This window comes from Pelodiscus sinensis, chromosome 7 (assembly GCF_052426305.1).
Source record: "Pelodiscus sinensis isolate ZL-2025 chromosome 7, ASM5242630v1, whole genome shotgun sequence".
Lineage (NCBI taxonomy): Eukaryota > Metazoa > Chordata > Testudines > Trionychidae > Pelodiscus > Pelodiscus sinensis.
Genome location: NC_143058.1, coordinates 6,453,552 through 6,477,452, shown reverse-complemented (window position 1 = coordinate 6,477,452; position 23,901 = coordinate 6,453,552). Strand labels below are relative to the sequence as shown.

Genomic DNA, 23,901 nt, shown 5'->3' with positions numbered 1-23,901 from the left:
CTCCCATTCAGGAGCTACTTCACTTCAGCCTCTTGTGGCAAAATGGCTGAGGTTGGTACAATGGGTCCCAGACCTTTCCTAGCAAAGACTAGGGCCTTTCTTAGTGAAGACTTAGATCCCAGTTCTCTGGCTCGTGGGACACAAAGAACCCCACTAGTGGCCTCCATAGGTGTCAGGAAAAGGAAGAAAGGAAGATGTCTGAACCCTTGCACCTCTCAAACTCTGTCAGTTTCTTATCCTCTCCCCTCCTTGGTTAGGTTACCCTTAGTCCTTGATGCTGGGGGAGGGAGTCTCCCTTCCTCCAATATTCTAGTCTCTTAAATCTCAGCACCACACTTCCAAGTTCCTCATTCTTTCCTCACTCCATCCTTTCTGCCTGATGGAGGGAGGGTTTATTGGGTTCCTGACAGAGCCTTAATTGGTTACAGGTGCTTCAATTAGCCTGTAGTGGCCTTTCCTAGTCTACAGGGGAACCATGCCTTTATTAGCTGTGGGTTTATATCTCTCCCTCTTAGCTCTGTCCTAGTGCTTCCTGGCCCTGCTGTATCACGCTCTCTAAAACATGGTTACGATGGACACCAACAACATGTGTATGTTCTATTGCCACTGCAAGCCTGTGACAGAAAACCTGTGGTAAACTTGCCACTTCCACAGGATCCAGCGGGGAGAAGACAAACACGCCGTACGTTAAAGTTCAGATCCCTGGGGAACAGCTCAGCACAGCTGTAAAAACAACCCTGATGAGAATTAATGAGCAATTGCAGAGGAAGATGAGTGAAACCTGTCAGGTCATCTGTGCAAGCCAACTGTCAGTGCATGGTTTGTTTCCCTTGTCACATTTGCGACGGCTTTGTGCAGACTCATTTTCAGTGGTTCAGATGAAGGGGTTTCCAACACAGCTTGGGGGAGACGGTTTCCCATATCTAATCCGACTCACTTTTACGGGCGTGTTTTCCCAAACTTTCCTTCTGTTTAATTCTGTTATTCCTTGATGCCGTGCATGGTTATGTCAGTTACTCACACCGTGTGCACCTATAGATAATACCACAGAACTCGGAAGGCCAAGTATGTTTAACCAATTGGAAAGTATAGTTCCCTACACTTTATTACACTTCTTAAAGGGCAGTCTTGCCAGTAGATTGCACACTGATTCTATCACTCTGATTTAGAAATTGACTAATGTTTCCAGTCCATCAGAATCTAATATCAGCCCGTTAGTTTGCTCCTGTGCTGTGGGAATGGTTTTTGCATTTAGCTTGGGGTTTTCAAATTATAGAGGAATGGAAAGTGGTTTTCCCATCCCATGACTGTTTCCAAGGGTTTGGAAATGTTTTCCTGTTCCGTTTTTAGATGAAACTGTGAACTTCCAAGGTTTTCAGTGAGAAACGACAGCGATTTCTCACTTTCTCCTGAGAGCGCCAATATTCTAGTGCAGGGGTGGGCAATAATTTTTGATGGGAGGCCACTCCAAGATTTTGGAGAGTGGTCGAGGGCTGCATTCTTCCATGGTATTAATGGAGGATGTGCTGTGTCTGGGATGGAGGCTGGGTGCAGAAAGGCACTTGGGATAAGGGACTGGGGTTCAGGAGGGAGAACAGGGTCTGGGATGGAGTTTGGGTGAAGGAGGTAGTTGTGACCTATGGCTGGGAACTGGGGTGCAGGATTTTGAGATGTGACCTATGATAGGAGGGGATTGTGATCTCGGGCAGGAGATTGGGATGCCAGATCTGGGAGAGGGTATGGGTGCATGTAGAGAAGCATGCAGGAGTTGGGGGGCAGAGGGTGGGGTAAGGGAGGGCTGGGCTGGCAGAGGCAGCAGGTTATGGCCAGAAGATTTACCAGCCAGCAGCAAAACCAGCCTGTTTGCTTGCTTGCAGACCTAAAGGCTTGCAGAGCTTAAAATGTGTCTGCCTGCTCAGCCTTGTACTAGAGTTAGTAACTGAGCAGGAGGTTTGTGCTTCGTGGCTGCCTGTTATTCAAACAGGCAGCTCCTATTGGCCAGTTTTTGTCCAGAAACCAGCCAAAGGGATTGTGCTGGGGGTGGAAGCAGTGTCTAAATCTTCCTTCCTCCCCTCCAGACTCATAAAGAGAAAGTGCCCCACAGTCTCATTTTTGAGTGGTGTTCAGGGTTGTGAGGAAAGCAGGGGAGCCTGCCTGGAGCTCCCCATTGCCTCCATGGGCTGGATTCTTCTGCCCGGGCTTGTCCTAGTGATTAAGGCATCCACCTAGGCTGTAGGAAATTTTGGGTTCTAATCCTTGGACTGGGTATCCTTAACCACACAGCTATTGGTTATTTTGGATTGTCTCCCCGCTTATTAAGAACATAAGAATGGCCGTACTGGGTCAGACCAAAGGTCCATCTAGCCCAGTATCCTGTCTGCCGACAGTGGCCAGCACCAGGTGCCCCAGAGAGGGTGGACCGAAGACAATGATCAAGTGATTTGTCACCTGCCATCCCTCTCCAGCCTCTGACAAACAGAGGCCAGGGACACCAATTCTATCCCCTGCCTAGTAGCCTTTTATGGACCTAACCTCCATGAAATTATCTAGCTTCTCTTTAAACTCTGTTATAGTCCTAGCCTTCACAGCCTCCTCTGGCAAGGAGTTTCACAGGTTGACTACACGCTGTGTGAAGAAGAACTTTCTTTTATTAGTTTTAAACCTGCTCCCCATTAATTTCATTTGGTGTCCTCTAGTTCTTCTATTTAGGGAACTAATAAATAACTTTTCTTTATCCACCCTCTCCACACAACTCATGATTTTATAGACCTCTATCATATCCCCCCAGTCTCCTCTTTTCTAAACTGAAAAGTCCCAGTCACTTTAACCTCTCCTCATATGGGACCCGTTCCAAACCCCTAATCATTTTAGTTGCCCTTTTCTGAACCTTTTCCAAGGCCAAACCCTTTCCAAGGCCATCCTGAAATTGCAAGATCCTGGAAACCTTTCTCCAAGAAAGTTTTGTAAAAGCCAGAACATCCCTGGAAAGAATTTGTTTTGTTTACTTCATATTTTCTGGCAAGGATGTTTTGTTGAAAAATTCCCAATTGGCTCGGTGTCTTGCAAATCTGTGTCCCCAGTGAAGTCAGCCGTGAAACTTCCATTGACTTCAGTAGCAGCAGAGTTAGGCCAGTGCGGAGAGGATTTCGAAAATCCCTCCCTTGTTAGTTTTGGGGCATGTGGAAGAAAAACAGAGGGACTTTGGCTGACATGGATTACTGCTTTGTGATGCAAAACTGATACATGATGAGGTCTTAGAGCGATGTGTTTCCTGCCTTACTTGTGAGCATCAGGATTAAGTTCTGTAAAGCTCTTGACTTTGCCATGATTCTTCCAGTTGTTCCCTGTGTTTCATATATTAAACATTACCCCAATATTTTGATCTTTAATGTTCTAATTCAGCCCCAAGGCTCTGAAAGTAGCATCCCTAATTCTCTCAGAATCTCTGAATTGAATTATAGATGTATAAACAAACTCACTCTCTCTCCTCATGGAACTGATCACAGCACTCCGAAAGAATGCACCAACTATTGATTGCCAGCTCTTAGACATCCAGCACTTGAAGGCCTTGTTTTAAGGCATTGGAAGGGTATTTTCTTCTGGATTAAAATCATTTCTTGGAGTTGACTGGACTGGGATGGGGATGTTATCCCTAATGGCCTGAGCTGTGGTTGGTAACCAGAACCAAAGGTCACAGCTGGGGTCAGGAAGTGGAGCCCACTGCTACAAATAAATGGATTCCATGCCAGGGTGAAAATTTGCAATATTTACAAAGGATTAAAGCTGGCTCTTTTTTTTTTACAGTTTACTTTAGAACATATAGGCAAGCTGGATCATTCTCCCTACATAATAAAACAGGAGGAATCAGCTGCAAACGGGTAGTAGTATAAGTGTAGGCCTGAATTCTGCAACATTTATTGCAGAGTTTAGTATTCACTATCGTTAGTATCCCATTCACTTGAATTAGACAACAAGTACTCCTGCCTTGTGTAATGTATGAAGGCCGAGGTCCATAGATTGAATTTATTTAAGGCCAAACTCTATTAACTTACGCTGAGAAATACTTCACTCTGCCGGTAGCACCACTGAATAAAATGGGATGCCTCAAAGAGGCCCTGATTGAGAAATGGCCTCAATGAGGGCTGCAGTAAATAGGAAGAAATTCTGAGTTTTGAAGAGTAGAATGAGAGGTCAAATTTCTTTCACATGACCACAGTCAGAACAGAGCAACATGAATTTCATCTTGATTTTAACTTTCAGGTAGGATTTCTTTTTGTCTCAGATGGCTCCTGTGAGTTCATCAACAGACATGAATGTATTGTTGCAAAAGAACAGTTCTGCTTTCCAGTCCTGATCTGTTTGCAGCGGGGCTGAAAACAGCAGAAATGCAGCTGAATTAATCCAGCTACCTGGCAAAACAGCATCCGCAGGACTCAGGGCAGCTGATGTTTTATCTCTGGCTCAGCGGGCTCTGTAACATCAGCCCCACTGTGGTCTGTCCCTCGTTTTCGGTAGGCATAGCCGTGTGTGGTCCACACTTGTTTGAATGCTGCTCCTGTCTCTAATGGTGAAAAGCATCAGCCTTCAGCTACTCTTTGTTCCCTTTTTACTGTAACACCCCTTTCATTTTTTTTTTCATTTCACAGAAGATACGATCTGGACAGCAGTACAGCACAACAACACAGAGCTAACCAGAGCCCGAGGGGCGGGCCCTGAGAAACCATATGCCATGTTCTTTAACTATAGCAGCAACATGGACCAGATTGAAGCCATGATAAGCAGTGCGGAGTACTGTGAACAGGAGGTGGCTTACCACTGCAAAAAGTCACGTCTGCTGAACACCCCGAGTAAGTGCCGCAAACTGAAATCTTTCCTTGTTAGCTGTTATTGATTGCACAGCAGACATAGCCTGCAGAGCGACTGAAGCAAGAAATATGGTGCAGCGTCAGGCACTTCTGCCTTCACTCATAGGGATAGCATTGCATAGAGATTGACAGGAGGCAGAGGGCGAGACAATGGAATTCCATATTGCGTGTGCAGCGACACAAAAATAAAGAAGGGCCTGATGGTTTTCTTCTAGATTAAGGCATGCTTCTCTGTGATCATAGTGGCTTTATTTAACTGACTTTAAATGCAAATGATTAGATGTATTCAAAACAATGAGTAGTCTTGTGACAGCTTAGAGACTAAGGAAAATGTATAGACTCATGAGCTTTCACGGGTAAATCCCACTTCATCTGATGAATTGGAGTGGAAATAACAGAAATTAAGAGATGTATATGACAGCAGAAGTAATACCTGTCAATTATAGGATCTGTGTTAACAAGGCTAATTTTAAGTTGGCTGGCTGTGTCCCATACGTAGCTTTTCATATGGAAATGCGGATGTTCAAGGCAGGCAAAATTGGTTTTGTATTGGATGTATTGGATTGGATTTATTGTTTGCAACCAAACTATTTCAAATTCCTGGAGCACTCCGGGGAAAGGCTTCACCCCTCAGGAGTAAAGGCAACCTCCAACATTTTCCAGAAGCTGGGAATGGGTGATAGAGGGTGGATCACAGGATGATTCCCTGTTCTGTTCATTCCCTGTGGGGCACCTGGCATTGGCTACTATCAGACAACAGGATATTGGGTTAAATGGACATTTGATCTGACTCAGTATGGCTGTTCTTAGGTTCAAGCGTAAGGAACGTAATGACTCCCTGGTGCTTTTTGACAGCCCAGCACAGTTTCACAGACAAAACTCATTTCCTCTCCTGGTAGAAGGATCAGATTTTCTGGCCTGATATTAAGCGGTAGCAGGAAGACCAGCGGGAGGAAATACACACCTCTTTATCTGCTCTTGTAGCGCAAGTCTCTGATAAATACCCTGGGTAGTTTCCTACCTGTAGGCACCCTTTTAAATTCAGGTAGCTAGTTATCCAGGGGAGATGTACAGTGATAAGGGCAGCTGTCTGAATAATTGAAAATCCTCTTTTTGTTACTTGTTATACATGTGCTATCCGGGTGCTTTGATTATCAGACAAGCAGCTCTATAGACTTGTCAGTGAGTGAAAAGCTAATCCTACTGAAATGTCAACAAAGACTTAAAGGACTGTTGCATTGGGATTCTTTTCTGTCATGTTTCATGTATACAGCATAATGGCAAGAGTTCTCATGTACTGAAATGCCTGCCCCCCTCCCCCCCCCCCCCCCCCCGGTTACCTGAAAGACAGAAAAAATGCCATGTGTCCACTGGACAAATAACTTGGTCCTTTGGTACATTTGAAACCAAAAAGGGGACCATTTAGACTATATAATGAAATATTAGTATTCAGCACCATGGACAGAGCATGGATGAAGAAACCCAGCACAGGAAGGAGATAAAAGAGAGGAGGAGAGAGGAAAAGATGTGTCCTATTTTAGTGGTAGCATGGAGCGTAAGAGTGAAATATGACTTTGTTCATTACTACATCCTTCTGGTGATCTCTGGCTGTTTTATGTGATGCTGTTCCCCATGTATTATCAACACGCTGGCTACCGACCTTTTTTTAATGGATGCCTGGGTATCCCAGGATACATGAATGTGAGCTGACATATGCATATGCATATTTGGTGTACAGACACAATAGAGATCATGCTACTACAGTTACGGACCTAGTTCAAATCACATGATTTTTTCATAAACCTGAATATTAACAGTCATGCTCCAGGGCAGAACACTGCCACTAATTGAGAGGATTGGGAAGAAAAGTCCCTATAGACGGATCATTGTACAGTTATCTGTGAAAGACTATGCTGCGCTTTTCCTTGAATCATACAGTGCTGGCCAGTATCAGGGAGAGGATACGCAGCAGCGGTCAGGTGCATGGCTGGCTGGCTCAGGTTGGCAGGAAGCCTCGGCACCGTGCTATGATACTGTCGGCCACCCCCTTCCCAGGGACAGTGGAGCATGTAGCAGTTTCATAACTCATCACCTGGTTCTCTCATTCAGGTTTGTTCAATGAACCAGAAAAACTGCACAGCCCTGGGAACAGAACCCAGAAGGGTGGATGTGGTTACTTTATTTTTCTTTTCTCCTCCCTGCTCCCCCCCCCCCGTTCTTGAATTACATTTGACGTTTGTCAGTCATGTGTCACTAGCCTCCGACAGTGAAATAAAACGTGTGAGCTCTTGAAACGACAAGGTTTCAGAGACAGCAGGTTCTCAGCTGTATATTAAATGGATTTAAGCAACACTCCAGGTTTTTTTTCCCAAAACCTCATATATCCAACTCTCCATGTTTGCTCGAATTGGCACTGGCATAAAAATGTTCCCCATGCTATTTATTAACTGATATACAAGTGAAAATAATGCCTGTGCATGCTGGATTTGAGACTCTTGGGGGATTTTCTCTGGTTTCTGTTTCAGTTGTGTGACACCGGGGAGGAACCTAACACCTCTCTGGCACAAAGGTGTTGTGAGGCTTAATTAAAGTTTATGAAACACTGTGAGCGCCTTGCCTCCAAGGCAATATATAAATGTAAACGTATCATTAACGGTATTCATAGAGTGGTGGCGTTTAGGGCCAGAAGGAATCATTAGATTAGTATGTCTGAACTCCTTCATATCACAGGCCATTAAATTTGACCTGGATACTCCTCTACTGAATACAAGAGCTTGAGTTTGAGAGCAGCCATGCCTTCCAGAAAGGCATTCAAGCTTGACAGTGTGGTGGTGGTTTTGTTATTAATCCCACTCTTGCAGAAGATCGGAGCCAATTTTGACTCTGCATTTCTTTTCTCTTCTTTTCTCTCTCTCTTTTTTCAGGACAGTTTACTTAGCATAGCACAAACTATGTCAGAGACACATAATCCATGGCCAATGTATCTAGCACTGTCATGTTTTAAAGATGCATATAGAGATTTCTATTTTTACTTCCCTTCATGACTTCCCTTGGCAGTGATGATACATGCTGCTACCTGTCAGCTCTCTGTAGCTCCTGCTTGGCAAAACATTAATCTAACACTCAGGCATTGGGCATGCTAGAAAAGCAAAGCTTACTCAGTTGCATTGAAACAAAGAGAGGTTTCTGTACTCCATGGAGTTGCTGCAGCATATAGCAAGGAATTTCTTTCTGCTGTCCCTGCTTCGTGTCCCTGCATATGTGGCCAGATCCTCAACTGGTCTACATTGGCTTCTCTGATTTATATCAGTTGATGTTTAGACCTATAATCCGTGCACAGTTGGTGTAAGAGCCAACTCCTCTCCAGCTGCTACTGCCTTATCAGTGTTCCCTCACCTGTGAAATGTCAGCTGCAACCGTTTCTACTTCTGTGCCACCAGCCTAGTTTTTAAGTAACCTGCAGACTTCAGAGTGCATAGGGATGAGCTGATTTTCATGGTATTGGATAGAATTAAAATTCCTATTTCTTGTCCACCAGTTGTTACAATCTAGAGGCCAGTTGTTATTGGAGGGTTCAGATCACAAAAACAAGCACCACGTTTTGTATATTTGGGCAACCTCCTTGCTAGTCAAAGCAAAATGGTGATGCTGGAGACTCAGTACCGTCTCACCCCGAAAAGCTACCCATCATGTCAGGGGTTGAGATTTACTAGACACCGGTGAATTGTGGGAGAAGATCACAGTTATTTCGATACTGTTACACCTCCCCCATGCTTTATGAAAACTGGCTTCTGAATATGAAGATGCTTTAAGCAGAATGTGGCATGTAACAGTTTAATATTACACTGCTGAATGCGTATATCCTAATGTTGTGCATGTATCCTTCTTGTCGGAGAAGATCCAAAATGGGTTTCAGCATCAGGTGGTCTGGTCATATGTCTTTCTAGAACCAATCACAGTTTGGGCTTTCAAGAAGAATAAACCTATTCGTGGGCCATTGACTTGATTACTGAGCCATTAAGTTTCCAGAGCATCAGTAATAGCCCTCATTAGAACATATAGAATTACTAGCAGACTTATCCAGACTTGCCTGGATCCCTCAGGGCCTTGGTGGGCCGGGGGAGGGGGCGAGCACAGGAGGCTGGGGGTCAGGGGCATGTTCTCTCTCTCCCCCAGCATACTCGGGGCCTGTTCTTTCCCACCCCTAAGGCCTCTCACTTAGCCCACCTAGGGCCTGTTCTCTTCCCACAGTTCCCCTGACCACCAGGGGCCTCATCAGCCCCCTTCAGTGGTGTGACCAAGAGCTGGGGGGAGGGTTTTGGGCACGGGGGGCTACTTACCCACGTGTGGGCTTCAAGATGGCAGAGCCCCAGCCCTGCTGGCCTCTCCCTTGGTGGTGCAGCTACCCCTCCCCCCCCCCCCCCCATGGCCACTCTGTAGAATAGCTCTTCCATGAGGGCTCACTGCCCCCAGTGGCCACTCTCATATCACATCCCTCAGAAAGCCCCTTCCTTTGCATGTTATGAAAAACTGTCCATTCCTCCAAGATCTCTGGTTCTGCTGCCACAACCAAACCTTGGTCTTGCTTTCATTGGGGAGAAGAGGAAGCTGCCTATCAAATTTGGTGGCCCTCGCTCTTAGGCTGCGTCTAGACTGGCATGATTTTCCGCAAATGCTTTTAACGGAAAAGTTTTTCCGTTAAAAGCATTTGTGGAAAAGAGCGTCTAGATTGGCACGGACGCTTTTGCGCAAAAGCACTTTTTGCAGAAAAGCATCCGTGTCAATCTAGATGCGGTTTTGTGCAAGAAAGCCCCGATCGCCATTTTCGCCATCAGGGCATTTTTGCACAAAACAGTTTTTACCTGTCTACACTGGCCCTCTTGTGCAAAAGCATTTGCACAAGAGGGCTTTTCCCTGAGCGGGAACTCTGCCCTGCAGCCCCGCTGCTTCCAGGATTCTCCTGCTATCTGTGCAGGGGAGTAGACGGAAGTGCTGAAAACAGGGTGTTCCCCTGCCCCCCATCTCTTCAGAGCAGGGTTCCTAGAGGGGGAGACACAATCAGCAGAGCTGCTCCAAGCTAAGGCTCCTGACTCAGAGGCGTGCACAGCAGGAGTGAGGGGAGACAACAGAGCAGGACAGATTTCCCTTAGACAGAGTGTGGCTTCTCTCCAAAACTTACCCACCACACACGCTCTGTGTCACTGTTTCACATAGCCAGTATGCCACACTGTCTCTGTGCCACACACACACAATCACTGCCATACACACTCTCCTGTCTCTGCCGCACACACCCAATCTGTGTCACAAAGTCTGTCTCTCACATACAAAGTTTCCTTCCTTCCTTCCTTCCATATCCCTGCTCCTTCTGAGGGGGCCTGGAGCCAGCATGCAACTAAATACCAAAGTTTATGAAGTGCCTCCACCTCTGCAAAAATTATTGACCACTCCTGGCTTAGGCTCATCCCTAGGTAAAGAAAAATATGTGGAGTACATCCATACCACCTTTTACAAATGGACTGTGTACCTCAAGTTAATTGGCAATCTGTTAACTGGGGGGTAAAGAAAGCTAGTGCTGGCATAGACTGTGGTGTTTGCCCCTCCAATAAGAGCATCTCCAAGTCCCGACAAACCAGTATTTCACCTTGACTTAACTCTTCACTGATGTGGAAGGGGAATGCCCAACTTGAGCTCTGAGGGGAGTGTACTGATCAGAGGAGCATGTGGGGATTGAAAGTAATTCTGCAGATCCCAGATTTGACACTGGTTCAGGATTGAGACCCTGTGGCATGTCCCTGGCCTGCCTTCAACTTTTTCCACATCAAGTATGAGCATCCACTGTCATCTACAGGCAGTCCCCGGGTTACATGGATCCGACTTACATCGGATCCCTACTTACAAACGGGGTGAGGCAACCCCGCACTAGCTGCTTCCCCCCAGCAGACCAGGGAGACACGAAGCTAGCGCCCCCCCCCCCCCCAGCAGACCAGGGAGACGCAAAGCTAGCGCCCCCCCCCCCCCCAGCAGACCAGGAAGACGCGGAGCGGCTTTTCTCAGCAGACACCTCAGCTTGAGAATAAAGGACTGAGGGAAGTGAGGTGTGGGAGAATAAAACTGAGCTCTGGAGAAATGTTTGGCTAGCGTTTCCCCTACAATATGTACCAGTTCCAACTTACATACAAATTCAACTTAAGAACAAACCTACAGTCCCTATCTTGTACGTAACCCGGGGACTGCCTGTATTCAGCTGTTCCCCCATCCCACTCAGTACCCCTTCCTTGCATCTCCCATCTTTGTAGCCCATCCTAGAACACAAATTACATTCTGTCCCTTCTGACTGTGCCTGCCCAGCCTATCCCCAGCCCACTTTGGTTTTCCTCGGTATTGCACTGGATGTAATGTTCTCATTCAACTCCAGCATTGCTTTGGCTTCTTACCCACGCTCTAACTCTGAAGTAAGAATGACAGACTGGTTCCCACCAACTTTTAATCCACATGTAACCTGCCCTGATGTGGAAAGACAGACAACAAGCAAAAAATAATTTGTCTGCGTGCCTTTGCCCACTCTTATTCCTTCACCTTTCAAAGATAATTTCCATGTTATCATTCCCAGGGCCTTTCCCTTGCTATGATATTACCAAGAGGTAGTTTGTCGTTGTATATAACAGTGGCGCTCAGGGCAGCCTGCCCTTAAAGAATGACTCATCTTAGAGTGGCTGACGGATGTCAGGTGTAGATTGTGCGGTGTAATTATGCCTGGGTAATTAGAATCTTCTGCCTGGGAATGATTGACTGGGAGTCTGGATTATCCACCATCCCACCTTGTCTTTCCTCTGCAGAATGGCAGTGCTGACAGCCCCTTGCAAGCGTTACTCAAAATGAACCAAGCTATATTTGGAGCACCTGCAACACAGTTTGCAGCAGCAATGTAGCATGGAGGCTATCTGCCCACTTCCTTGCAAAGAAAGCTGGGGGGGGGGAGCCATTTAACTTATTAAAGTATGGGCAGATAATAAAATACATGAAATCTGATCACATCTAGACTAAGTGGCTTTGGTGGGGGGGGGCAGTTAATAATGGGCATTCAGGATGGTTGCCAGATGTGAAAAACTATTCCGAAACTCTTGTTTCTTAAGTACAAAGAGAGTAGATTTACTTGAGAGAAAGGGGGGCAGGTGAAGGGGATTCTGTCCCCACAACTCTCTCTATGTAGCTACTAAGTTCTCTGAAAGGTTTTGTGGATGTGAGCAGGGATTTTTTTTTAATGGGCGAAGAGAAGCAAACCCAGCCGCAGATCTTAACTTGCTCCCTTTAGAGTTTTTTATCTGCTTCCCTTTCTGCTTCCCTTTTACACTCCCCCTTGACTTCACATGATATAACATAATCACTTATAATGTTGTTGTGTGGGGACAGAACTTCGCACCCCTCATCTGAATTTTTCTAAAGTGCTACCCTGGCATGTGAAGGAAGTGAGTGAGTGTTTTGTTTTGCTTTTTCTGATCCCACTTGCCCAGTGTCATCATGAATCTATCAGAGGCCTGGGCAAAATATGGCCTGTGGGCCTGATGCAGCCCGCCAAGCCACCAGATCCGGCCCACAGACGCAGCGGGGAGCACCAGGCAGGCTCCCCAGCTTGCCCTCCACACCATGCAGAAACACAACTGCAGGGCTCAGTTTCTGTAAAACTGGAGGGGAGGGAGGAAGTTTTAGGAGCCACCCCGCCCCCAGCACGTTCTGGCAGACCCCAGCCAATGCGAGTTGCTTGTTGGAGTAACAGGCAGCCATGAACCACGCCCCTCTCCTGGGCTCAGTTATTCATGAAGCACACGGCCCAGCAAGCAGGCTGTCTGGGAAACATTTTAAGCTTTGCAGGCAGGCAGGCTGGTTTGGCAGCTGGCAAGTAAGTCTCTTGGCCACAGCCTGCTTCTGGCACCCCAGCCCTTTCCTGCCCCAACTCTCTGTGTCCCCCCACCACCCACTCAACATACCCAAACCCTCTGTCCCCCTCTTACACCCATACTCCTGTCCAGATCTGGTACCCCAATCTCCTGCCCCAGATCACAATCCCCTCCTACCTTAGGTCACATCCCAAAATCCTTCACTCCAGTCCCCTGTCCTAGATCCCAACCACCTCCTTCACCCAAATTCCCTCCCAGACTCCATTCTCCCTCCTGGACCCCAATCCTTTATCCAAACTCCCTTCTGCACCCAACTTCCATCCCAGACCCCGCACCTCTTCCATTAATATCATGAAAGAGTGCGGCCCTCGACCGCTTTCCAAAACCTTGGAGTGGCCCCTTGTCAAAAATTATTGCCCAATCCTGATCTATCATAACTGGATAGGAAAAGGAATCCACATAACACCTTCTATAGAAGGATCTTGAGGGGTGGTGACCTACGTGTGCCTTAAGAAGGTCTTATTATGCCCATTTTCCTGATGGGGAACTTGAGACAAAGAGTGATAAAGCTACTTGCTGAAGGTAACACATGGCAAAGCTAGAAGTGTCACAAAATGTCTGAGATTCTCCTCTTTTAGCTTTCAGCATTTTCTCTCTCTCTCTCAATCTTTCCCATTTCCTTTCCTCTCCGCCATTGTCTTTCCCTTTGCTCGCAACCTTCTTTGTCTTCCTCTCGCTTCCATTGGGCCTCTCCTCTGAGAGTCTGGTCTTCCCCATCCAGTCCAATCCCTCCCTTGAATGTTCCCGCCTTGGGTCCTCTCTCCGTTAGTGTGCCAAGCCTACCGCATGTCTCTCCATCAGCCTCCTGAGTCTTCTGCTTATATGCGCACCTTCCCGCTCTAGGGTTGGGGCACGGCTGCTGCGGTCAGGAAGTCCTGGAGCCTGCTCTGTGGTCCATGAGGCTCAGGAATCAGTGATGCCATTCTCAACCGATGGACTCTTCCCTCTGCCTGCCCCATTGTGCTGCAAGGAGAGGTACAGTGGGGGAGTCCGGAGAGGGGGGGACAGTGCAGAGATGGGCATTTGAAAGAACCCTGGCTCAGCAGTGCCAACCTTAGACACGTGCTGTATGGACACATTCCGCCATCCGAAGTGCTGAAGAGCTTTGGCGCTGAAACTCTCTCACCTTAAAAGACCACAGAAGGCTACCGTGTGAGAAAACAGTGGGGAAAGGATGGTGGTGGAGAACCTGGCTTCTCCGGCACAACTGTCCCTGGGCACTGACCACAAATTAAATGAGTGAAATACTCCAGTCGAGCCAGAGATGAGGTGGGAAAGGCTGGGGGCAGCGTGATGAAGTCGAGGAATGATCCGAAATGTGAATGTGCAGCACCTAGACAAATTCTTCACTGTGGCCTCATGTGATGCCCCCTGCCAATAGCCTGTGCCCCTGGGGAAGCTAGTCGAGATAAGTGTCAATGCCGGGTCTTGGTTGCAGATTTGGAGTGATGCCCTCTGATGATGAGACTAACCTCCTGGTCCCAGGAGACGAGGAAGTGTAGGGGAAAGCTTGTCTTTTTCCAGCTTAGGAGTGGCAGCTGGGATGAGTGGCAGGGCCATGTAGATTCTCTCTCCTGCTGTGTGGTGCTGTGCAGCTATGATCCCATGATTAAAATATCAGCAAGGCACTGTCATGTGCTTTAGTTCTAGACCTGCTTGGTATCCAAATGCTACTTGGAACAGTGGCTAACAGGCTGGTGAGGGAGAGCTGTGAGAGAGACGTGTAGCAGGATGTGCCGTTTTGCTCCCTAAACAGGACTTTGACGTCAGAGTCCATAGCAAATGTGTGTCTTTTTTTTTTCCTGGACAGTATTTTCAACTGGAAGTGCTCTCATTGTTTTGTTTATGGGTGTCGGAGAGAAAATTTACCCAGAAAATAAATGTATAAGATTCCCTATGGTGAATAAATTCTGAGAGTTTTGCAGTACTTGGAAAGCATCTTCTCTAATGTGCGAACAGCTTGGTCCAAAAACAGTGAGCTGCAGAAGAAGGCCGATTTCAGAGAGCATGTACACATTAGGAGATTATTTTGAAATAATAACTCCTGAAATAACAAAATAGTGTGTCCCCACTACGGGGGAGCCTCGAAATTCGTCCAAGGCAGGCTCTATTAACCCTGGTGTACACTAGGGAGTTACTTTGCAATACCCCCCCTCCTTATTTTGAAATAATAAGCAGATCCTCCACTCTATTAACCCCATTGTTTCGAAATAACATGTTGGTTCTTTTGAAATCTGTACTCCTTCTTTCCTTGGGGAATAATGCTTCTTTCAAAGTAGCTATTTCAAAACTGAAGTCGTGTGGATACTCCTCTGCTGCTAATTCAAAATAACTGCTCCCCAGAGTCATTTGAAGTAATTATTCCCTAGTGCTTCTTGGGGCTCTAAGTCAAGATAGTATCCACAATAATAGAACAAATTGCCTTGGACTGATTTTGCAGCTCCCCCATAGCAGGGACATGCTATTTCGATTTTATTTCGAATTTAGTTATTTTGAAATAATTTCCTAGTGTAGACATGCCCATAGAGAGGTACACACTGGCTCCAGAGAGCTCTAGCTTGGGAGTTGGGAAGACTGGGGTTCAAATCCCTGATCTGCCGCAGACTTCCGTTGCGAGCTTGGACCATGTTACATCTCTCTGTGGCTCAGTTTCCCATCTGAGACATGCGGGCATTGGCACTGCTCTCTCCCATAGAGGTGTTATGTGGATAATTTCCTTAAGTGGTTGGCTACAATAGGAAGTGAGGCAGCACAGTGGCGGTGTGTCTAGACTACATGGCTCCGTTGATGGAGCCATGTAGTCTAGACACACCCTAAGACAACAATCCCTTGTGTTTTCTCTGCATAGGATGCTGGAAGGCATATGCTAGGCTTGTCTAGTCTGCCTCTAGGGGCTTGTTCCGAAAGACCTTCTGGCCCTGTGTATCTCGTGTGTCATGCCTCCCATCCCTCTTGCTTTGCTACCAACCCTGTGTGATGGGTGGGATGGAGCAGCCCACTACAGCACAGCAACAAAGGAACCAAAAATACAGCAATCTGTACAGTCAAAGGGAAACCTTTATCCCATGAAAATGTAGGTGCGGTAAAGATTGTGCAAATGTGCCAGGCACTAAGCCTGTCTTCACTCCAGTCCTTCCTAATAATCCAGCTCTTCTGTGAAACCCAAGAATGTAATCAATTAAAGTGACTAGATATGTGGGGGTGGAGAGATTTTTTTAAATATCATGGACTCCTTCCTTTTAATTTCCGAAAGCATTAGCTGGCCTATCGTTGTCTTATGAAGCAGAGCTGGTTCTTGAGAGCTGAAATGTCATGTAGCCCCAGCACTTTGTTGGGGATGAACACATAACTAGAAAGAAACTACAGATCCATTGCTAATTTATAGACATGCATAATGAGTTAAGGGAGCTACCTGTCCAGCCCTCAGAAACAAATACTCCTGCCTTAGCAGGAAAATATCTCCCCTTCCTCAAGACCTGCAACAGGGATGGGTAACCACAAGCTGCACCCATTTGGCTGATGTATGGAGCAATTCTATGCTGAACCAATTTTAAGGCCAAAAAGGACCATCAAGATTAACTAGTATGAGCTTCTGTGCATCGCAGGCTAGAGACCCTCACCATTCACTCCAGTGATAGACCTGCAACCTCTGGCTGATGTAAAGAATTCAAGTTACGGAGAAACCACCACCCATCACACACACTCCACATCTGACTTTGGCCTGTGGTGTTGGTGCAACTTGCCCCCTGAGGTGTCTGGAAGAAGGTGTACATCACATGATTTCTAGATTTGGCTGACATAGCCAGAGAACTTTCTGTCAGCATCTGCACAGCAGCCATGCTGATGGCTGCTGGGCTTCTGTCATCAAGTCTGACTGAAAAGAAATACAGCGATGATCATTTGCATTCTGCATACTCCTGCTCTGAAGATGGCAAAACAATTAGAGTTAATGAATGTAATATCGCATCATCTCTGTGAGATGAGTAAATTTAATCCTCCTTTGAGGTGGGGAAACTAAGGGCAGGTCTACATTCGATCGGGCAGCTTGGCTCAGGGTATACAACTCCTGCTACGCAGAGTACGTAGAGCTTGACAGCATCCCGACAGCAGGAGACCTATGGGTGTAAATGCTACCATTGGCTTCCCTTACTCCTCACAAGAGCATGAGTATTGGCCACAAGTGGAGGGTGCCCTCCGAGTTCAAATTAGTGGGTCTTAACTAGACTTGCTAAATGGAACTCTGGAAGATTGATCATGGAAATGTCAACCTTGCATGGAGTGAAGACATGGCCTAAGGCACAGACAGCATAAGGTGGTTGGCCAAGGTCATACAGTAAGCCAAGGGAATCAAATCCACAAGTCCTGATACATGCTGTAAGGATAAGGAAAGCACAAAATACCATTTTTTCCACCAACATGTCTGTTTCTTTATTTTTACTATTTCAGAAAGAATGAGCTCAGAGAAAGTGCTGTCTAATGATTTGGGGGTGGGGACTTCTAAGTATTTTCCTTTCAGAAAACATCTAAAAAAAGCAATAGGCTTTTTTTTTTCAATTGATTTTTGGGATGAGCTGATTGAGGCCTGCAAGGGAGCTGGAAAGACTCTGGCAAGTTGAAAGAAAACAAGCTTTAAATGTTTCCATGACGAGGTATTTCTCATAGCCATCAGTCCAGGCAGAATGAGGAGGAGGCGGAAAAAGCATTTAGGCTCATGTCCATTCCAGACTTCTTTCATCCAAGGAAGACTCATACCTTGGATGGAGAGAGATTCAGCTAAAGGGGAGGGGATCATTCCACTCTGACACAACCCATTCCACAGAGAAGCAGCATCACTCTTCCCTAATTTTCCTGTCACAAATGGAGATCAGAGGTCCCCAGAAGTAGGCATCCAAGGCCTGGCACTTTCCCATGTTTCTTGAAATGCATAGATCAGTTTTCACATTAGTCATTTACAAACGTTAACAAGTTAATCTATGCAGTGCCCTGGTGAGAGTATCTGAAGCAAAGAGTGTACTTTCAAAAGCATTCATTTTGATTCCCCGGAGAGCAGAGTTAGATCAACCCTGAGCGCCTTTGATGTCCTGCCAAGTTCACACAGCGAACCAGCAGAAAGGCCGGGAAAAAAAAAACCTGTTCTCCCAGATGTGTGTCTAAGCATGGACCCTGTTTGCTTTATACCTTGGCCCAGCAGCTTGGTCCAAAGGTAATTGGGATTGGATAACGGTGATATATAGGAATCATGAAAACCCATTTCCATAGTTCTACACCCTCTTGCCACTTCAAGGAAATGAACAAAACGTGTCTGTACATGTTAGTTTAGGAAAGAGAAGACTGAGAGGGGGATGATAGCGGTTTTCAAGTATCTAAAAAGGGTGTTACAAAGAGGAGGGAGAAAAATTGTTCTCCTTGGCCTCTGAGGATAAAACAAGAAGCAATGGGCTGAAACTGCTGCAAGGGAGGTTTAGGTTGGACATTTGGAAAAACTTCCTGTTGGGGCGGTTAAACACTGGAATGAATTGCCTATGGAGACTGTAGAATCTCCATCACTGGAGATATTTAGGAGCAAGCCTTTAGAATGGGGAGAGTTAGACATAAAGATGGTTTTGGTAACTGTAACAAAGAATTAAAAACTCTACCTTTTAGAGTTATGAATAACCCAACTGTTCTGGACCGTGAGACAGAGGAGAAAGAAGACACTACGCTAATCTAGGTTAATAACATCAGAGAACAACCACAGCGACAGTATTATTCTAGGAAGGGTCATTTCTATGGTGATACAATAATATATTTTTAAAGTTAGCATTTAAAATGAGAATGTCCTGCATTTTGACAGGCTCAAGGAACACTGCCTAGCATCAGTGGGTGTTATAACGTCTATGTTTATGGTTCAGGATCCATCCTAGGGCTTTTCTCTCGAAGATGACTTCAGTGGCGAAGGCACAAGGTCTAAGGGTGAATGGAATTCGGCCCATTCTAGCCTTGGCTTCTCTACTGAGAATAATGAAGAGGTTGCTCGTTCCTGAGTTAGCTTTACTCACAATGGGCTGAAACATACCCATCTGTTCAGATCATGGGTCAAGCCTTTTCTTTTTTTTTGGATATTCAGGATATTCTGCCATCGTTTATTTTTTGATAAAACGGGATCCAGAGGACTTTTTTAAAGCCCTCTGAATGCCTATAGGTCCTAATCTAAAGCCTACTGAAATCAACCGGGGTCTTTTCGTTGACTTTTAGAGGCATTGGATTGGGTCCATAGATCATCAGAGATGTTTAGGCACCTAATTTGAGGGGGTTGAGTGGAGAGGGGGTTGGAACCCTGACAGCTTCCACATTCTGGGGGAGTCCTCTAGTCACTGTGCTAAAGGCTATAAGGGAGGCCTTCTCGTCTTCCTTCTTTCCCTCCCACCTTGCATTATTTTAGGCAGAGTAACACACGTGCTTGCCACCCTTTTGGCAAGTAATTGCTTAGGTGCCTTTACTCCAGCAGACGGTTCATTGTTACGGTCCCAAGCAGAGCTAGGCTCCCTGCTTAGCATGGTGGCTTTTGTGGATAACGTTCTTAGCTACCTGCCGCTCACTGTACCTTGTATGGGGAACCTAGGCACCTAAACTGGGATTTGTGGGTCCAGGGGGTGGGAAGACACCTAAATTGCAGCAACTAACTCTCTTTTAGATTGTTTGACCCCAAATACACTTCTCAGATTTGATATCTTGCTGCTAGTTTTGCAGGATTTGCTTTCTACTAAAGGCTTGTCTGTTTTACTCTTCCCTTCTGTGTTTAATTTCTCACTCTCATTTCCCCTAAACCTCTGGTTTACCTAGAGGTTAAAAATTATGCATTCAATTTACAGGCACTAGCAATTGTACTACATTAACATTAATAGTGCATGAAAAGTGCTCCCGGTGGCTTTGTCTGCAGTCAATAGCCTTTCTCCATTCTTCCTATTCAGGCTGTGGTACTTAATGAGACCATAATGTTGGCAGTGGCACTTGTGTTGATGGAATGAGGGAGGTAAAAATGGTTTCTGGTTGTCCTTTTTCTCAATTTTCCATTACTATACCTAATGCAGCCATGACAAGTTTGTTTTACTGATGAATCCAGACCTATGGTAGGATGAATGCTGAAATGAGGCGAGATCAGAGGAGCTGTTCTGAAGAAGGAATGGCAGAGAATAGATTGATAAGAGGAATATATGTAAAGAAGGAATATATGTTCAGGAGTATTTTAAATGTGAGCTTTTCTTTTAGCCTCTGATTCAAATGTTCATTACAATAGAGAGGGAAAGAGACGAGTCCGTAAAAGACCAAAGCAGTGGGTTGATGAGGACTGATTGTCCTTTCTTAGCCTACTTGCTAGGCAAAGGCTTCTGGGTAGGTTGTCAAGATGAAGGGTTAGCAGAGACCTCCATTTGGTTTCGACATGTTGGTAAAAACGTGATGCTCTTAAGGAAAGGCACCCAACTTTTGCTTGCCAAGAGCATAAGGACCATTCCTTCTTTGAGAAACCCTCATCATAAATAAAATGGAGTTGTCTTCTTTTAAGATCAAGATGCACCAGGGGATGGCAGGATGCATTGACTTCTCATTTTGTCAGGTGCATTTGGTCTGCTCGTCTCTGCTTTAAGAAAAATCTATCTTCTCTGTCAGCTTTACCTCTTTGTTGTCCATAGCTGAACTTGCCAGCAGCTCTTGCCAATAGGCATTATTGTCTTGCAGACTATTTGCAAATCTTCACTAAGCAAGGCTATCGAAAGCAATGCTTTGATTTTTAGGTCATGCAACTCACGCTGAAAGCTTAAATCCTGGATTCAGGCAATAGAATTCAGTGTTGCATTCTGATTACTTCCTCTCCAACACAAGTTAGGGACTCTAGTCAAACTGTACATCATTAGACGATTGTGCTAAATAGACCAGAATTTTGAGTGACTAATTGTCTCTTATTGGCTGAGTAATCATCTTATCTATGACCATTTCTTCTAGAGAAAGGCACAGTCTTCCAAAATGCCATCCTGCACAATTATTTTCATTTCTCTACAAGGTTCAGGGACTAGTCTAAATATACTGTGCCGAAGAGTGTAATGTTTTCAAAGGGTGAAATTTATGTTCCACAAAACACACCATTCCCAAAGCTGAGAGAGAAATGAACAAAGCAAAACAGATCATTAGAGCCATTGTCACACTGTAATAACTGGGTGGTGAAGTAAAAGCAGAAACTAATGGGTAAACATAACCACATAACAGCCTCATAAGCATACAATGTGTACTATATAGTTGTGTTTGCTCTAATGAAGCCAGTGAAATATTATAAAGTACAATTTAGGAGGTAAAACAATTGCAGATAATCTTGCTTGAAAGATATTGGCCTCAGATAGTTTGTATTTGTAGAAGGGAAGAAAATGTAACTAAGCCCCTCGGGAAAGCCTGTGTTCATGACAAGAGTCGATAACTTGTACCTTAAAAGGACATTTTCTTGAGGGAAAAATAGACTTGAATGGATATTTCCAGAAGGTTATTCCAGGACAAACTTAATGTTCATTTTGACCCCTTTCACAGCCCTTTTGATTCATTAGCCACACGTGTGCAGGATGGAAATCCCTCTCCCTCCAAAAGTTCCTGGGAAGTGAAAGTCTTTTGAATCTTCATACAGATGTTTGCCTGTGATGGAAATGTTCACTCTCCTGTTTTGAAATCCTTTTGCACCACTACTGCTTATAATAATCAACTCGGAGAGCAGGAATAATGCATTGTGACTTAAGCAACCATTCACATAGTATATAGTCAAAGCATGTTTCCAAACTGTTAGCAGGCAGCATTACATTAGTCCAGAATGGCTTAAAAACTTTGAATAACTAACACATTTATTACAATCAAAGTCTGTTCTTGGATAACAGAAAAAGGGCTAAATTCGCCCAACAGTTTACTACTGAAAGGCATATTGATACTACACAGATGAGCATGGCATAAAATTCTGTATAGTATAGTAACTTAGTAACATGTGAATGATTTACCTAACACTATCTCAGAGGGGTAGCCATGTTAGACTGGAAATTAGTAGTCTTGTGACACCTTTAAGTCTCTCTCTCTCTCTCTCTCTCTCTCTCTCTCTCTCTCTCTCATGTATACATTAGATATATATGTAAAAGTAGTATCATGGGCTTTCATGGGCAAAACCCACTTACTCAGATGCTCTCGAGTGATACACAGAAACACAGAGGGGAACATGGTAACCTCCCTGAGACCTCACTTGTGGATTTAAAAGTAGCCATTCTTTTACAAAAGAATTTCACAAGTCAACTAGAGAGCGAGAGGGCAGGAACTGACCTTCATATGCAAATTTAACACCGTTTCCATGGCCTGAACAAAGACCCGAAGTGGGTGGGCCATTATAAAACAAGCTTTCCTTTCTGTAAACACCCCACTGACATTAAAAGCGAAGTATGGGGCACTTCCAGCCCACTCAATTAGCCTCATTAGCACCGGCACTACAATTGACAGGTACTTTCTCTCCCCTTCTTTTTCTGTTATAAATTGTGAGTCACCACCATCCCAGCCCCCCCCCCTTTTTTTTCTCTATTTGAGCTTATCTGATTAAATGGGTTTTACCCATGAAAGCTCATGATAATTCTCTAAGGTGCCTTAGGACCACTTTGTTATCACCTACTGAGGATCAAATTGACCTCCAGCATGAGGGACATCTACTGGATTCTCTGTCACTATGCTCACTTATGTCCATAGTGAATCTGAGCCTTCATACACTCTGCAGGATTTGGTCCTTAGTTACTGATTTTTTTTTTTTCAAATTCTGTTCTATTGAAAAATAAATGCTGAACCTTGGTTACTATTACAAATCCCATGTGGTGGAAAGCAGAGGTAGCAATATTACCCTGAAGCAGAGACCATGCAGCATCTAAAGACAGCAGGAATGTTATAATCGGAATGCCGATTGCAAGTTCTCTAGCATGGCAGAAGAATATTTTGCACAAGTCAAGGGACAGAGGATGGCTGCAAAACCTAGCGCCATCTATCAGCTTGAGTGGGCCCAGGATAAATTAGAACAGCCAACTTCCTACTTGGAAAGGGATTGATAAAGGAGCTTCTACAATATCTTTGTGCTACGCAAGGATTTCATTTTGCATGGGCAACGTCAATGGTTGTCTAAGTTCAATTTAGCACTTTACCCTATCGGGCAGGGAGGGGGGCAAAGCACCTGGAATACAGGACAGAATCAAGCTTTTAATCTGTATTATTTCTTTCTTTCCTTCTTTCTCATCTGAGAAAGTGAGTTGAAACTTATGCTCTGATATGCCAATAAATGTGTTAGTCTTTAAAATGTCATCGGACTCCTTGTTGGTTTTGCTGAACCAGACTAACACGGCTTCCTCCTTGAAACCAGGTTTCTAATTGCTTAAACTTAAAGGCATAGGAATGGAAGGGATCTCGAGACCTTGGCATTCGTAGCAGGACTAAGCAGTATCTATTATTTTCAAACCTACTCTGTGCAATCTCCAATAAAGGAGATCCCACAACCTCCCTGGGCAATTTGTTCCAGTGCTTAACCACCCTGATAGTTAAGAAGTTTTTCCTAACGTCCAACCAAAACCTCCCTTGCTGTCATTTAGGTCCGTTGCTTCTTGTCTAAGCCTCAGAGGTTAAAGAGAATAATTTTTCTCCCTCCTCCTTCTAACAACCTTTTATGTGCTTGAATATTTTCAGCATGTCTCTCCCTCAATCTTCTGTTCTCCAAACTAAACAAATCCTTTTTATTCATTAATATTCACACGATCAAGGTGTCCCCTTCTGTCACATGAGAAAGAGTAACATAATATTACCTCGCATGACTGCATCGTTCTTGAGAATATGCAGGGGTGCAGCTGATCTTCATAAATGCTTACAGGTGCAAATTGCAGAATTGGCATATAAGGATGTAATAACCAGGTCCAATCTGCAGGTATATTTGCATACCAGATAATTAGCCAACTAAACTCTTTGCTCCCACAAAATTGCAACACAATCAAGATGGAGAACGTATAAGTTGGTCTCGCAAATTTGACCCAGTCAATGCTTTCATGTAATTTCATTTG

The 23,901-nt window shown here is 45.0% G+C and overlaps 1 protein-coding gene across 1 annotated transcript in view; it reads left to right on the top strand.

Annotated features, from left to right (window-relative positions):
* The window catches only part of CNTNAP5 (contactin associated protein family member 5), a 464,970-nt gene that overhangs the window by 317,290 nt on the left and 123,779 nt on the right, over nt 1-23,901 (top strand). Inside the window, exon 13 of the mRNA XM_075933060.2 lies at nt 4,647-4,847. Coding sequence (XP_075789175.2) covers nt 4,647-4,847 — 201 coding nt within the window. The remainder of the gene's footprint in view (nt 1-4,646; nt 4,848-23,901) is intronic.